Source organism: Caretta caretta, chromosome 1 (assembly GCF_965140235.1).
Source record: "Caretta caretta isolate rCarCar2 chromosome 1, rCarCar1.hap1, whole genome shotgun sequence".
In the NCBI taxonomy this organism is placed as follows: domain Eukaryota; kingdom Metazoa; phylum Chordata; order Testudines; family Cheloniidae; genus Caretta; species Caretta caretta.
Genome location: NC_134206.1, coordinates 249826313 through 249843415, shown reverse-complemented (window position 1 = coordinate 249843415; position 17103 = coordinate 249826313). Strand labels below are relative to the sequence as shown.

Here is a 17103-nt window from a genome sequence, read left to right as displayed (position 1 = left end):
ACGAGAAAGAAGAGCCCAACTACCTCTGAACACTGGGCCAGGCTCAAAATCAAACACTATTTCACTGGGGACAGAATGTAGGAGGGGACTGGGAGTCCGGGATTGGTATTTCCGAAGACAGCGCATCAGCTGGTTCAAAGGGGCTGTTAGAGAGAAAGAGACGGGCAGGCAGAGACAGGAAGACAGACACACAGAAGAAATGAAAGAAGTCATGGGAAATAACTAGGAGGCTTTGACTCCTATTCATAGACTACTTCTGGATTTTGAAGGAAAAAAACATCTCCAATTATTAAAAACATGCTTTCAAGAATGGAAATAGCCAATTGTTCTCAGATGCCAAGCAGACAGCTTATGACCAAAGTTAAAACTGACATGATAGCATGACATTTAAATGCTAGACATAATGGGCAAAACTTGTTGAAAGCCACAGCTACCAAGACAAACAAGATAGCTAAAATGGGCAACTTCTTTATCAGTAGGTTCACGGATTTAAGGAGGAAAAAAGGGGGCTGGTACTATAGCCAGTATAAGGAATCACAGCTCCTGAAAACACAAAGCAGTAGCCAGCTACCACCTTACTAGTTAACAGATACAGATGGCAAAACCAAAGTCAGCTGTAGCTTAAGGTGTAAGATCCTAGCCACTGAGCTAGAGAAATCAGGCTAACTCAAGACTTTGCTGAGGGGTGAAACAAGTCACAGTTAATAGGAAATATCAAGCCTGTTCATTATTTGGAGCTGGGTGAGTGGTCACATGCATCTCCTCTTTATTATGAGTCACCTATGTCATCTCAAGTAACTAAGTACAGCAAAGGACATGTTTTCACAAGACCTTGACAGCCAGTGCTTAGGGTTTTTCCTGGGGAAAACAGACTTCACAGTAGTGAGTGTGACACGTGAAGAAAAATGATAATTGTGTTTTTTTTCCACTAATTTTGCCTTCGCTAAGAGTTAAGGCTGTCTACAATAGTGCTGTTGAAAGGCACACAAGAGATCAGGCTTTAATAGTCATAATTATTTGTTTCCCAGGTTAACAAAGGCATGCAGTACAGCAAAGCAGCAGCTTCAGCTGGGGAGAGGGGAAGAAGGAGCTCAAGTATCTCATGCCATTTAGGAGACACACCAGTTTATATGGCCAGGTTCACAAAACATGTTGACAGACTTCAAAGGAAGTCCCTGATGACTCTTTAGGTGGAAGGGTAGTGGCTGGGCATAAAGGGCTTTGAGAATGGGATTGGAGATTTAAGTATATGTTGGGGGGAATCCTCAAGGCTCCATCAGGAACAGAGGGGATTCCCCTTCTCTAGAAATAAAATTATTTTAAAATTAAAACACTAGCTACCATTTCACAGCCTTTCCTCCTTCCCTCTCCCCCACTCCTAGAATGACTGGTGAATGACTGAAACCCTTATCAGACAGATGCTAAACATCACGGACAAACAAATATAAATACATTTCATTGCTCTCTTCACATTTCTCTCTGTGTCTGTGTTTGGAGGAATGAAGTACTACAAAGGGGAGGGGCTAAGGCAATCATGTAATTACATTTAGTAAGAGAAGATAGTTCTAAGACTACTTACCTCCCTCTCCTCGTAACCCCTGGTCTCTAATCAAGTCCTATAAACAAAAGCACAAGTGTATATATCTGGTTCATATATTATTATTTGTATCATTATATTGCCTAAAAGCCCCCATCAGGACTGAAGTTCCATCACACTAAGAATTGTCCAAAGAGTAAAAGCCAGCCTCTGCCCTGAAGAGCTTACAATCTAATAATTACAGTAGCACACAAAATATATAGAATAATGTATGAAACTTTAAGAAATATCTTAATTTCAAATAGTGTAACCTAGTGTAATCTAGTTAAAATAGATGCATGCTTGTAGGTATTGATTTAGGCCTGCAATTAGTCAACATGAAAGGAGGAAAATTGAACCAAATCAGGAATCATCTTTCCAGTTATGTTGTTTGAGACACAAAATGCTCTTGAATGTCACATTAGAAGCTGGGACACCAATTTCTTACGTGGACGATACCGATTCACAAAACTTTGCTTAATCTTTTCCTGTAACAAGGTACCTGATTTCTACACCAAATGCACTCAAGTTCTTTTCAAAGATGTTAATTAATTTTATCAGGTTCTTTTAGGTTGCGATGTAGTATGCACTGATTGCATTTGCTACAAAATATCCAGGGATCATAACAATAACTGAGCAATTTTACAAGTAGTAGTAAACAGCAATTTTTGAACAGAGAAAAGTTATGCAAATTCCCTTCGTGCATCACCTTTCATCAATGAGCCTTAAGTGTTTGAATTTGACGGCTTGGTGACCCAGTAGGTTAATGTACTAACCTTTTGCTCCTACTTAGATAACAAGTTCAAGGAGTTTGTTCATCTTTATGTTTTGGTAACTTTGCAGCTAAATCAAAGCCACTCAACTGCTAACTCAGTGATTTTCAGAGGGCAGGCTAACGGACAGGTAAGGGTACTAAAAGCCAGGATTCAGGCTTTAGAACCCCAATCACATCACCAAACTCAGCCATTTTATCCTCACCCATAACAATTTTACATTGAACAACACTTTGTCCAAACCATGGGAACAACCATGGATACTGGGGATGACTCCCAAATATGCCAACTTCTTCATGGGCCACCTTGAGGAAGGATTTCTGGACAAATGCACCATGAAACCAATGATATACCTGGGATACACTGATGATATTTTCATCCTCTGGACAGACAACATAAACTCCCTTACAGATTTCCTCCACAACTTCAATAACTACTACCCACCCATTAAACCTTCTCTAGAACACTCCCACACTAACATCAACTTCCTGGACACCACGATCAGCTTCAACAATGGAACCCTACAGACAACTATATACATAAACCCACAGATCACCATACCTACTTTCACAGATCCAGTAACCACCGCAAACACACCAAGAAATCTGTTGTCTACAGCCAGGCACTCAGATACCACAGAACATGTTTTGAGGAGAAATTCCAGGATATACACCTTAACACACTTAAAACCTCCTTCACCAAACAAGGACACTCCATCAGAGAAGTAGATCACGTCATGGAATGGGTCACTCAGATACCCCGAGAAAACCTGCTTCACTATAGAAATAAAACCCCCTTCAACTGTACATCCCCAGTTGTCATCTATCACCCAACATTGGAACCCATATGGGGTATCATTAAACAGTTAAGACCCATACTCAATAGAGACCACATCCTGAAAGAAATCTTTCCTGAACCCTGTCTTATGGCCTTCAAACACAACCCCAATCTCTCCAAGCTCATCATCAGAAGCAAGCTCCCCAGAGACCAAGATACACTAACTCAAAGCAGTACCAGACCCTGCCAGAACAGATACAAAACCAGTAGACATATCTCTCCATGATCAACACTCTCCACAACACACCTTTCAAGATCCTACATATGCCTATCACAACGTGAAGTGTACCTCATCCTGTGCACTAAATGCCCCAATATCAACTACATAGGTGAAAGAAGACAATCACTACATTCTTGAATGAACTCACACAGAAAAATGCTAAAAGACAAAAATACCGTATCACATGTGGGTGAACACTTTTCACAAAAAGATCATTTTATATTCGACCTCTCAGTCCTCCTCCTCAAAGGAAACCTGCACACCTTCAAAAGACGAGCCTGGGAGCTTAAATTCATGACTTTGCTAGAAACTAAAAAATCATGGACTGAATAGAGACACTGAATTTATGGCTTCTTACAACATGCTATAATCCACTAAATCTCTCACCCTTTCCCTCCCCTTCTTCCCCCATCTTTCACCCCCTCCTTTGCCTCCTATGACTGGGGAGGTGTTTGGGGAGGCCACTTCCCCAAATGGTCCCTTGAAAATGTGTGTTAACTGTTTATGCTAAACAATCTGTTCCACCTTCTATCTAGCTGTGACACTCCTGAGTGCATTTCCCAGACCTGAAGAAGAGCTCTGTGTAAGCTCGAAAGCTTGTCTCTCTCATCAACAGAAGTTGATCCAATAAAAGATATTACCTTACTCATCTTGTCTTCCTAGGATACAGGTATGTGTTAGAAAAACTGGGAAGATATTGGTGTTAGTAGTAGTTTGCATAGTGCTGGACAGCATTATGCCTAGTTCGAAACAATGTATTTGTCCTTCATTTTCATACATGTTAAAATTCAACCTCCAAAATGTCAAAGGATACAGACAAAAAAATTCAAGACAATCATATTGTAGAAAATTATTGGAGGTTCAAGGAGAATGTTAAGGGTGTTACATGTGGAACAATAAACCATTTCTGAGATTCAAAGCAGCATCTGGTAATTTCAAATTCAAGTTTATTGCAAGAACCACATCCTCCAATGCCAGAAACATTATTCCCATTGTAAGTGATACAAGAAATCAAACATTTAAAACATTTCCAGTATTTGGGATGTCTTGCAAGAGTTGTTACTGGCTTTTCAGGAGCATCACTGTGGGGTGTTGCTAGCAATAACAAGTTCAGGAATTTATCTTAAAACTAATTGTTTGTGGGAGTGTGCTTGTGTGGAGAAATGGAGATATGATTGCCAAGAGAGATTCAATATTATCTGTGAAGGGACTGCCTGATTTTTTCCCAGCTCTGACTGGTAAAAACTCTTCTCTTGTTAGTTAGGATTTATGAAGATTTAAGCAGTTGAACAATGATTTATTTAGAACAATAACAGTTGTTTGTTTTACGAGCTCAGCAGCACGTATTAAGAAAGCTGATCAACTTCACCGTTACGGTTATTGATACTTACATCAATATTGACAGGCTCTATTGTATTGATGTGCACATTGGGTGCTGAAGACGAGCGGTCTCGTTGCCCAAATTGATTCCGATGGTCTTCATCTGCTGGTCGGAAGGGCTGTGGGATTGGAATGGATTTTGAAGGAGAAGGACTAGGGAGAATTGGTGGTCTGAGAAACAAAGTCAAGGAAAAAGAAGATTTAGGGGTACAAAGATCATTTCACTAGTAGGCCAGTATAAAGACCCAAACAGAACCAATTTATATTTAACTGTCTATACTCCCCTAGAATTAATTGTAACTAATCCCTGCTCTGTGAGCTCTCCCTAATTACAAAACGGTGAAACAGAATGTTCTGGGGTTAAAGCATAAACAATCTTTAGTGCATCTAGCTACCCATGTTAATCCCTTTATGCTGGGAATCCATGAGACCAGAGGCGCATTGCAGAGAATGGGCTGCTCCACAGCTTCTTATACTAAGGAGCAAATGTGGTTCCCCTTTCTTAACGGTAACCCAATGAGAATTAAAGGTGATGTACTCCATCAGTGTCCTGCGTTTGAATGATCTCGCAGAATAAAGTGTATATAAGAATAGGATGGCTGCGCAGTAGAGATGTACTGAAAACTATAAGTTAGCAAAGATAACAGTGTTACAGCTGTCATTGTAATTGGAATTATTAGTATCAAACTAAAAATAAAAATACTAACTTTTAACCTTTGTCTTCAGCAAATCACTTAGAACAATTAAATATTTTAAAACATTACTTATAAATATTACAATCACTGAATTGTAGAGTTTTGACCTGAAACCTACAGTTCAGAATATTTAGACCAGTTTTTGAGGAAAAGTAGCTGTTACAGGTCATTAAAAGGTCGCTAAAACCTTAACCTTTGATATGTGGAGTCCTGTGTCATTTACTTAACAGAGAAAGTATCCACATGTGCCTATCTTTTTATTAATAAAAAGGCAAGATGTCACTTATCTTGCTACTCTAGATAAGGGTAGTAAATCAATATTTGACTATTATTCAATTAAAGGTCAATCATTGCTGGGTCTGTTGGTAAGATTTAATAGATTTAGGCAAAAAGTCAATGACAAATGCTTGCTTTTCTTCTTCAAAGGTAACTTTACACTTACAGCACACTCGATAGCAGGTAACAGTCAATTTGAACTAATTGTAAATATATCTTCTCATAACAGCAGTCCTCTAGTCTGGAGACTGATAGATGAGTTAACCACATCCACAAAGGCTAGGATAGGGAAGGGCTTTAGAAGTGGAGGCAAAGGACAAAGCAGCATGCAGCACCAACAAGGTTCTATCACCGTCCCCTTTAAATAAATTCTTTTTAATCTTTTATTCACTGATCTTTAGGGGAAACAGCACCCTCAACAGAGACAGGGTCTTTTTTTATTTTTAACCCAAGGAGGATATCTTGAAGTCTACCTTATGGGCAGAGCCATATTTATCCCATTTTTCATTAGGGATTATATACAGTTTAGCATAGGCCCTAGAAATAGATGGCTTCTTTCAACTAAATTATTGTGCACTCACTACCTTTCTCCAAAAAGCTAAGCATCAGGGAAGCAAGATCTGTCCTGATTTTCTTTTCCTTCTGGGGAACATTCGCAAGGGAATAAGGGACCCTGAGTTTTCCCATCTAGGATCGCTTGCATCATTTACTTTAAGACAATGGTACTCAGACCTCAGTGGTTCAGGAGTCAAATTAGAAATCAACATTAGCCCAAAGAGCCACAGTGAGGGTGTGCTTGCGTCCCTGAGCTGCTGATTTAGAGAACTTTGGTAGCAGTGTCCATTCAGCCTGCATGTGTACTGTGACCCCCACTGTGCTCTGCCACGAGGCTAACCAGTGCTGCTTGGGCAAACCCCCCTTAGTTCCTTCTCTATTGCAGTCCCTGACAAGAACTCCAAAGTAGAGGGGAGGATGGTGGGTCGTGGAACACCCGTAGGGACATGCATCTCAAAGAACACTTCTTTACTGCACAAGGTGAGTAACTTCCTCTTCTTCTTCAAGTAGTATCCCTATGGGTGCTCTGCTGTGACTCATGAGCAGTACCCCAATGGAGGGCTGGGGCTTTGGAAGTGCATCTATTATGGATGATAATACTGCAGTGTCAAAGTTGGCATCAGAAGCGGAGTCACCTGTAACTGCACAATGTTCTGCCAAGGTACGTACAAACATGCAGGTGGCTGCTCTGCAGATTTCCAAAATAGGGACATTCTTGAGGAAGGCAACTGAGGTGGAAATTGACCTGGTGGAATGTGTACAGATTTCAGATGGATGAATGATCTTGAAAATCTCATAACACTGTTTAATGCAGTTTGAGACCCTTTTTGAGAGTCTTGTGTAGATATTGCTGTACCTTTTGATGAGTCTGCAATGGAAAGGAAGAGCTTAGGAGATTTCCTAAAGGTCTTTGTCCTGTCCAGGTAACAGGCCAGAGTCCTTCTAACCATGTGTAGTACAGCCTCCCTGCTATCCCAGTGAGGCTTAGGGTAAAAAGTTGAGAGACGAATCAGTTGATTCATGTGAAAAACCAAAGTCACCTTGGGAATGAACTTCGGGTGTGGTCTGAGAAAGAATACTGTATAAGGGGGGTGAGCCATCAGTGCAGATATCTCCCCTATTCTCCTCGCCAAGGTGATTACCACCAGGAATGCTGTCTTCATTGACAGGTATGTGAGCAAATAAGTGGCCGTGGGTTCAAAGGGTGGCCTAGTCAGGCTCTTCAGTACTCTAAGTTCTAGGTCCCACATTGGGGTGGGATGCCTGAGTTAGGGGAAAAGATTTACTATGCCCTTGAGGAATCATTTTGCAGTTGGATGCAAGAACACTGAGTATCCCTCTATTTGTTGATGAAAGGCCACAAGGTGTACTTTCAGTGAACTAAGAGAGCCCTGATTTCCGTTTGGAGAGCAGCAGATGTGGGGAAAATTTGCTTGGAATTATACCAAATCTGAAACGCAGTCCACTTTTACAGGTACTTCTGAGGAGTAGCTGATTTCCTACTGTGTAGTAACACTTTCTGTACCTTCTCAGAGCAGGATCTTTCTATGTGCTGAACCATGAAGGAGCCAGGCCTTGAGCTGGAGTATCCGCAGGTTGGGGTGGAGAGTGTGTCTTTCGTTCTGCAAGAGAAGGTATGGACTGGGTTGAAAAGGTGTTGGCAAACACATTGCCAGCTGTGACAGGTAAGGGTACCACAGCTGTCTCGGCCAGGTGGAAGCATCAGTATGACATTTGCGCCCTCTCTTTATTTTTAACAGGAATTTTAATAATAGAGGGATGTATGAAGGCCCTTATCCCACAAGAGAAGGAGAGCGTCCCCTAAGGAGTGTTGTCCAAGGCCTGCCCTGGAGCAGTAGCATGGACATTTCTTGTTCAGGTAAGTGGTGATTAAGTCTATAGTATGTGTCCCCCACCGTCTGAATATGTCGTGCAGTACTTCTGAGTTCATCTCCCATTTGTGCTCGTGTGGGAAGCTGTGGCTGAGACTGTCTGCTGTCGTGTTCTGCACTCCTGGTAACACACACGCTGATATTGTGACACTGTGGGAAAGGCACCATGTTCCATAGCTTTAGTGGTTCTGTGCAAAGGGAGGGTAATCTAGTACCCCTCTTGTTCATGTAATGTAGTACATGCACGCTACGTTGTCTGTCATGACCCTTGTATGTGTACCTCTGACCAGCAGAAGGAAGTGAGTGCATCTGACCGCTCTGAGTTCAAAGTGGTTGATGTGAAGAGATGTCTCCATGGATAACCACTTGCCCTGTGTCATGAGGTTGTTGACATGTGCGCCCTATCCTATGAGGGATGCATCAGTGGTGAGTACTAATGATGGGAAAGTCTGCGAGAAGGGGGATTCCTGTGCAGACATTTCTTGAGTCCTACCACTAGTCCAGGGAGTGTTCGACTTTGGACGACAGTGACAGACGTTTGTCTAGCCTGTCTCTGTTCAGCCTGTAAACGGAGCAGAACCACACCTGGAGACACCTCATGTGAAGCCTGGCATGAGTTATCAGGGACCTGCCTGCAGCCAGATGCCCCAGAAGTTGAAGGCAGTGTCTAGCTGATATTTGAGGGCTGTTTTGTACTGAATCTATGAGTGTGGACAAGTTGTGGACCTGTGCTGTGGAAGGAGCGTCCTCGCCTGTGATGAGTTGAGATTGGCTCCTATAAATTCTAGGCACTGTACCAGGGCTAACATCGATTTTTGGACATTGATCTGTAAGGCCAAATCCCTGAACAACTCCACAGTTGTTTGGGTGATCTGAAGAGCCTCGTCGAAGGAGATGATTCTGAGGAGACAATAGTCCAGGTAGGGGTAAATCATGATCCCCTCCCCACTATGGAGAGGATGTTGGAAAATACTCTCGGAACTGATGAGCAACCAAAGGGGAATACTCTGTACTGGTGATGATCCTGGTCCAGGGTAAATCTGAAGAATCATCTGTCAGAAGGAAAGATTGATATGTGGAAATAGGCATTCTGTAGGTTGAGGGCTGAGAACCAATCTCCCTGTTCCAAAGATGGAATAATCACTGCTAGTGTGACCATCTTGAATTTTTGAGCCTTGACAAACTTGTTCAGTGCTCTGAGGTCCAGTATGGGGTCTCCAACCTCCCTTCTTCTTGGTATCAGGAAATAAAAAGAGTAAAAACCTTTGCCTCACAGGTGCTGAGACACAGCTCCTACGTGGCTCCTACGTGGAGGAGGTGATCTATTTCTTGTTGAAACAGACTCTCATGAGAAGAGTCCCTGAAGAGGGATGGGGAAGGGTGTTGGGGGAGGAGAGAGGAAGGTAAAATAGATTGTACACCCATTGTGGATGATTTCCAGAACCCATTTGTCAGATGTTATTTGTTCCCAGTTGTGGTACGGAGCATGGCGGCACCCAAATGAATGCGACAGGTTGGCTAGCTGGAGTTGGTGTTGAGGAGAGTGGTCTCTCGGCGCCCTGATCAAGGCATCAAAACTGATGTTTTGAGGCGGATGGTTGTGAAGAGGAAGACTGAGGGTCTGACGGTTTGCATTTCGAAAATCTGGATTTTTCCTTTGCGGCTCATAGTAGCACTGAGTTGGAAAGTGTGCTGTGCAGGATTTATGTTGAGGTTCTTTTTTGTCAGGTATATAAATCCCTAATGACCAAGGAGTAGCCCGAGAATCTTTGAGAGTATGGAGGGACACGTCAGTCTTCTCGGTAAAAAATCTGTTGCCCTCAAAGGGAAGCTGGACAAGTGCAACCGTGACGCTCACCACATAACAACAGCTGTAGAAATGGACTGGGCTGCTGTCTCAGTTGCAGCAAGCACTGACTGCAGTCCTGTCTTGGCCACCAGTTGTCCTTCGTTAACAATGGCATGAAACTGTTCCTGGTGTGATCCCGGGAGCTGATCAATAAATGTGTTGAGCTTGGAGTAACTGATGTAATTGTATTTTGTTGTCAGGGCCTGATAATTTGCCATTCTAAATTACAGTGTGGTGGACAAATAGGCCTTTCTCCCAAATAGGTCGAGACGCTTCCAGTCACTGTCATAAGGGGTGGACTTAACCTGGTGTTGAGGACCTAGGGAGTTCACTGCATCCACAACAATCGAATTAGGGAGGGGATGGGAAAAAAGAAATTCTGTATCCTTAGCCACGACATAATATTTCTTATCGGCCCATTTGCAGGTAGGCGTGACCAATGATGGAGTTTGCCATATAAGCTTGGATGGGTCCAGAAGGACCTTGTTAATGGGGAGGGTTATTCTGGAGGAAGAGGAGGAGTGCAAGATGACCAGCAGTTTATGATGGGTGTCTCTAACCTCTTCAAGAGGTATCTGCAAAGCATCTGCCACCCGTTTTGCTACATCTTGAAATAGCCTGAAGTTGTTTGCTAGAGACCGCAGAGCAGGCATCACTGCCATGGCTAGAGAGGAGGAAGAGATGTAGTGTGACCTCCTCCTCAAATCTGACCTCCTCGTCTTTCATGATCCCTTCAGGAGGTTCAGAGGCTCTGGATACTGTGGCTGAGGGAGAGCGCCTCAAAGGTTCATGAGGTGTCACACTAGATGTTCTGGAGACATGGCGTTTGTATGCCGTCCAGGGACCCCATTAGGGCCACTAGGGCAGTGGAAAGGGTGGCGGTGGTTAGGCCCATGGTTTGCCATACCATAGGGGTTGAGGAGCAGATGAAGGGTATGAGTGAGGGGGCCAAGGTTGGTAACGGACACTATAAGGAGCGTGGTTCTCCTCGCTATCCGATTCTCCACTAGAGAATGAAAGTGCATGACATGGTACTGGTGGAGACTCCCATGTTCAAAGTAAACTCAGTACTGGGGCCCTGGTTACCAAGCAGGGGAGGTTCTGGTACCTCAGATATCCGTGAGGTCCTCTAAGTGTCTGTACTCTTATGGTGCTGTGATCCTTGGTACCAACGATGGTTGTCAGTGCTGGGTCCATGGCACGGAGGCAGTTGGCAATCTGGGCTCCGAGTGCTCTGAGGCTGGATGGCATGTCATTGACGGTGCCAATAGTAATCCCCATACCAGCAGCATTTTCCCGGAGGTGGTACGGTCGCTGTCCTTACCTTTCCTTGTCACTATTGTTGCTTTGGTGCCTATGCCCCTCAGGTGCATCAACAGTATTTGCTGCACCAGACCCTCATGAGCTAGGAGTACCATGTTCAGATGGCTTCAGCTGGTACCGATGATACCAAACGTGACAGAGATCATTTTCTGCTAACCCGAGACTCACTCTGGGTTCCCATGGCTCGCTTTTTTGAAACCTTACATGAGGGGTCCACGGCTGTTTTCTTTTACTCAGAGTCCTTAGATGTCGAGGGCTGTGTGGAAGATTCATGCTACATGGGTGAATCCTGGCACAGGTCCGCGGAAGGCTGGAGGGCTGCCTCCATGAGGAGTTTTAGTCTCAGTTCTCAGTCTTTCTGAGATTTGGACTTTAATTGTTGGCAGAGACCACACTTTTGGGAAATGTGGCTTTCCTCGAGGCAACGGGAATGTCTATCTGCTACTGGGATGGTCTCCTTGCACAAGAGGTGCCTCTTAAACCCCAGGGAATTGGGCATACCCTGAACTGGGGAAGTCCCCAGACAAAGGGACAAAAGGTTTCTTTTCTTTTCTTAGAGAAAAGAAAAAAAACTAGAGGAACTCTACAACTAAGAATGGGATTAATTATTTGAATTCTAATAGAGATAACGATCCAATGAACGGTCTGCCAATGGCTCCATCTCTAGCCGGGGCAGTTGAGAAGGAACTGAGGGGGGTTCACCCGTGCAGCGCTGGTTAGCCTTGTGGCAGAGCATAATGGGGAACAGCACATGTGCGGGCCTAATGCACACTGCTACCAAAGTTCTCTGATCAGTAGCGCAGGGATGAGAGCACACCTACAGTACAGCACCCATAGAGACACCACTTGAAGAAGAAGGGATAGTCCATTGTCCTTTGGGATGTGACCTTATGTGTGTTTGGGGTTCAGCTGCAGCTCTAAACCCCAACCTCCAATATGGGTACACACTGCTGATAGGAAGGGGAGGAGAGAAACAACAGCAGGTGGGAGAGAGAGGAGAACTGCTAACAAAATCCAAGGAGCAGTAGCCTAAATCAGAGAACAAATAAAAGGAAGTATTTCTTCACACAACGCACAGTCAACCTGTGGAACTCCTTGCCAGAGGATGTTGTGAAGACCAAGACCATAACAGAGTTCAAAAAAGAACTAGATAAATTCATGGAGGATAGGTCCATCAACGGCTATTAGCCAGGATGGGCAGGAATGGTGTCCCTATCCTCTGTTTGCCAGAAGTTGGGAATGAGAGACAGGGGATGGATCACTTGATGATTACCTGTTCTGTTCATTCCCTCTGGGGCACCTGGCACTGACCACTGTCAGAAGACAGGATACTGGGCTAGATGGACCTTTGGTCTGACCCAGTAGGGCCATTCTTATGTTCTTATGAGAAGCGCTGTTTACAATGGCACAGATGCAGCAAACTGGTGCTGTGATGCACTTCCAGGACTCATAAAAGATGGCAGTACTTTACGTGCCAAAGTCTGGAAGTCTGCTGCTTCTCTGATGTTTGTGGCTATGGTTAACACCCAGTTTCCAGGCTATATGAGAAGAGAGTTCTTTCTGGGCATACTGGGAGGTTTGCCACATTATTCAGCACAGTGTCTTTCCAGGCCCATATACATATATACCAGTCTTCCACTGTGGAGACCTGCAAATGACAACTAATATTTCACAGATATTACAGAATAACTCCCCCCGCTCCTCACACAATGTTCTCAAAAGATCTAGATGCCGGAAACATTTTAAAAAATATATAATTGTCTTTTAAAAGTCTATTCCCCCTACAAATACCAAAGGGATTCAAGTCTTAATATGAATTGTCTGTTTCCTTACACCCACCAATGTGACTTCATGTGCTTAAGGCTTTGTCTATCCAGGAAAGGTTTTTTGACATAGTTTTTCCCTCACTATAGTTATACAGATATAATAAAAGTGAAAGAGTGTATCCAACATTGCTTTGTCTAAAGTGGCTTAGCCCACTTCGCCTGTGAGAAACAGCATCCACACAGAACTATGATTTTTCAAAATAAGCACCGTTTTCTGGGCTGGTATCTCAGGGTACAATTTTCTGGTGTGAGGCTCAATGCATTGTAAGTTATTTGTCATGGTAGATTGTGAGATACCTACTGGAATTCTGGGACTTGGGTCAAACTCCCATGATTCCTTTTACTGTATCTCATAATATGCCTGTTTTTTTTTTACTAGCCAGCACCATTTTTTCAAAGTTTCAAACAAATTTTCAAACTACAACCAGCCAGGATGCTGACCACCTTGCTCCTGACTGTTATTAGGGTTGCCAAGTGTCTGGTTTTCTGGTTGAAAAGGGGGCCTGGCAGCATCTGGTCAAATGTACTGACCAGACTCCAAAAGTCCTGTTACTGTGGAGGGGGAGCTGGGCAGAAGCACCAGGTCATCAACCTGCTTGCCAGCCCCTGTCCAGCCGGGCCACCTCGTACCTGCATCTTGTGGGCAGGCAAGCAGCAGGCTCTGCATCAGGCTGAAACTCCCATCCAAGCCCTGGAACAGAGGGAGGTGGACAGGACCAAACAATGAGGAAGAAGGGGGGGAGGCAGGGCCTCTGGGGGTCTGGTTTTTAGAAATAAGTTGGCAACCCTAATTAACACAAACAGAACACTCCAGATGTATTGGCAATTAAGCAGGTGGCTTTGAAGGAGATGGAAGATCGCCCCTGTGTTTTTCACAAATATCAAATAACACGAAATAAAACAAATAATATATAAAAGAAAAGAAAATGAAAAAAACCCATTTTAGGCACACGGTCGCATCACCCAGAGTAGGGAGCCAAGCTCAGACCCAGTAAGGCAAGAACTGCTGCTGTGGGATGAGTGCAGGGCTGACTTGCCCAGGGCCTCCCACTGCTGAGGGCAAGACGCCCCCCTCCCCTTAAGCCAGACTTGACCCCTTCTCCCTCCACGTGGATAAAATGGATACCACAAACAATGGTGTGCAGATACTACTGGAGAATGAACAGCTACTTCTGCAGCTATTTCTTCATGACATTTTCTGGGACAGGCTTTACTCGGTGCAGCATTTCTTGTGGCCCCAGCCAGTCACTGGTGGGGTGGGACAGTGCTGCAAACTTTCAGGATGAAGAAGGGCACTTTCCTAGAAATCTGTGCAGAACTCAACCTGGAGTTGCAATGCTGGACCACAATGAGAGTCTCCCCTTAACATGGAGAAGTATGTAGCTACCGCCATATGGAAGGTCACCAACTCCAATTGTACCAGTCAGTAGCTAACGAGTTTGGTGTGGTTAAATTGGCAGTAGAGAGACTTTTGGAACATTATGAACAGCCGGAAAGGACACCTCAACCAAATGTTCCTGTGGTCCAGGGAACTAGGTCACAGGTGCAATGTGCTAGTTGAGAACACGGTGCAAGTAAGGAAAATACATGTAATGTACTGAATGAAATGAATACAATGTAATGTATACAGTTTGTGAATTAATTTTATTAGGAATGCATATGGGTAGGAAGAGCTGGCTTAAAAATGTCATTGATACATGTGCAATGGTAAAAAACTGATTTAACACATAACAAGAAAGAGCAAACTTAAAAAGCATTAAAATAGTACAGAAGTAACCAAGGTATAGAGTGAATATACGTTTATTAAGATAGGGACTCAAAAACGTGTAGGTGGGGATCGTTCGTGTTCTCTCCTTGTCTTGGGGGTTGAATGGTGAGGGAACGGTCTCTCTCTTGCAGTTGGGGAATGAAAGGGGGCTCCCAGTACACTGTGATCTTAACAGGCAGCAGCACAGGATTAGGTTAGAGAGTTACACATGAATACAGCGTAATATTGTTCTCCAGCAAACTTGTCTCCTTCTGCATCATGTCCAACATTCTTTCCTGCATGTCCCTTTCTCTGGTCAGTCAGTCCATGTGATCTCTTGACAGCTCCTCAGCATATGCCCTGTTGTCCTTTCTCTCATTCCTGTCCTGCAGCACAAATCTTTCGCTCCGTTCCCGAGGGTTTTTTGCCCTCTGCTGGGACTCATTCACGAGGTCACCAAATATCTTCTTTGTCTTCTCTCTCTTCCCTCAGAGGATTGCCAGGAACTCAGCTACTGGTAACACCCCATTCGATGTGGGCTGTGCCATGCCACAGGCTAGGAGAACAGAGAAACCGTACCAGTAGTTACTATACCAATAGAATAGCCACCATGCCGAAAATGACAAAATGTTACTTCTCTCCAAATTTTCTCAATTTTGGAATTCCACTTCCTTGAGTTCATCCCAACCTGGGGTACGCCTGGATATAATACTTTTTTGAAGTTATTTTCCCTCTAGTGGGGTCCCCTGCAATACGGTGTAGCAGCACCCTTTAAATTAAAATTATCCTTACATTTTGTATATGTGTGTTTGCTTGTTTGGGGATAGGGGAATGGAAGGCATGTGTGTTCCTATGGGACAGGCTAATTGTTTTGTACAACCCTGCAGCCTGCCCTTAAGTTGATGAGTATTACTCTGAGCATGTTCAGAAAGCAAAGGACAACCAGGAAGATATATAGCATTGTTATTTGTTATTGGTCACTGAGCTTGCTGGAGTGAAGCATTACCTACATGAGTGTCTCTGGGAGGGCAGCAATGTCTTGTAATGTGCATGTCAAACTATCTCACTATCTTTGCTTAAAAGTCTTATTTCTAATTCTAAATCATCTGATCAGCATAAAGCACACTACAAAATAAAGAGAATTTTGCAGCTGTGATGCATGTCCTGTACTGGCTTTACCAATGCAATGTACTGCAATAAATGCATGCTTTGTGAAAAGCTTACATGCCTTTTATAATGCCTGCCACCACAAATGCCTTCAAGTCTATGTAATATGAAATGCCTAAAAGAACCTCTAGTGGCCAATTTATCTTGTTTACCTTCACATATATGAAAAAGCTCAAGGCCATGACTAAACTGTGGTCTTACATGAATTTTCTACTACTTCTTCCTTTTTCTTTCCCTACATTAAAACTGCCTTGGATGAAATTTGTTTTTACATTTTGCTCTCTGCCCTCTAGCCACCACCTTGTGTGGTGCCACATGGGTGGTAGTGGGTGGGGGCAGAGGTGGTTGAGAGATAGAGAAATTTAACATCAAGCAGCATAGGGAAGAGGTGGTGTGGTATGTTTTGGTCTATGGGAATAGGATTAAATATTTTGCCTGGGGAGAAAAGCTACTTTTAACTATTTGTATTTTCAGCTTGTATTTCCAGCTTCCATGCTGTTGGGGGCCAGAAAAAAAACTGAGTAAGCCAAGGAGTAAGGGTGCTGCAAAGGGATGGACACGTCTGCCATCATTGTAGCAGCATCCACTAGACATGGCGTCGCACATCCAGCACCCAGAAGAAAGGTTTCCAAATCCCCCTAAGCAGGAACTAATGGGATGGATAATAGTAATACAGCACTTAATACTTACTAGATGAGATCCCCTCTGCAGCATTCTCACCCTAGCTCTCTGGCACAGCCCCTGGGGGTGTATCAAGCTGGGTCTCTGTTAAAGAGATCTTGGCTGCCCAGGGGAAATTCCTCCTGGTCAGGTGTCCATCGTTGCCTGTGTAGTTTCCGAAGGTGTGTCTGTTTTATTACAGACCATGGCTCGGATGTCGACATATACCGGAGTTCTGTGGTGGCCTCTTTCAAAAGGCAAAAATTCAGTCCAGCTCTTCATAGCACACACATGTGATGGGAGCATTAAGGGAGGTCTTGTTTTTAT

At 43.7% G+C, this 17103-nt stretch overlaps 1 protein-coding gene across 3 annotated transcripts in view; it reads right to left on the bottom strand.

Moving 5' to 3' along the window:
- BRAF (B-Raf proto-oncogene, serine/threonine kinase) overlaps positions 1-17103 on the bottom strand; it is a 121870-nt gene that overhangs the window by 32001 nt on the left and 72766 nt on the right. For 2 of the 3 annotated variants that reach the window (XM_048830652.2, XM_048830642.2), the window contains exons 8-9: positions 4798-4957; positions 1580-1616 (exon numbers count right to left, since the gene is read on the bottom strand). In XM_048830652.2, the coding sequence (XP_048686609.2) occupies positions 1580-1616; positions 4798-4957 (197 nt within the window). Of the gene's footprint in view, positions 1-23; positions 144-1579; positions 1617-4797; positions 4958-17103 lie in introns of all 3 variants that reach the window. The other variant, XM_048830666.2, reaches the window with a different exon arrangement.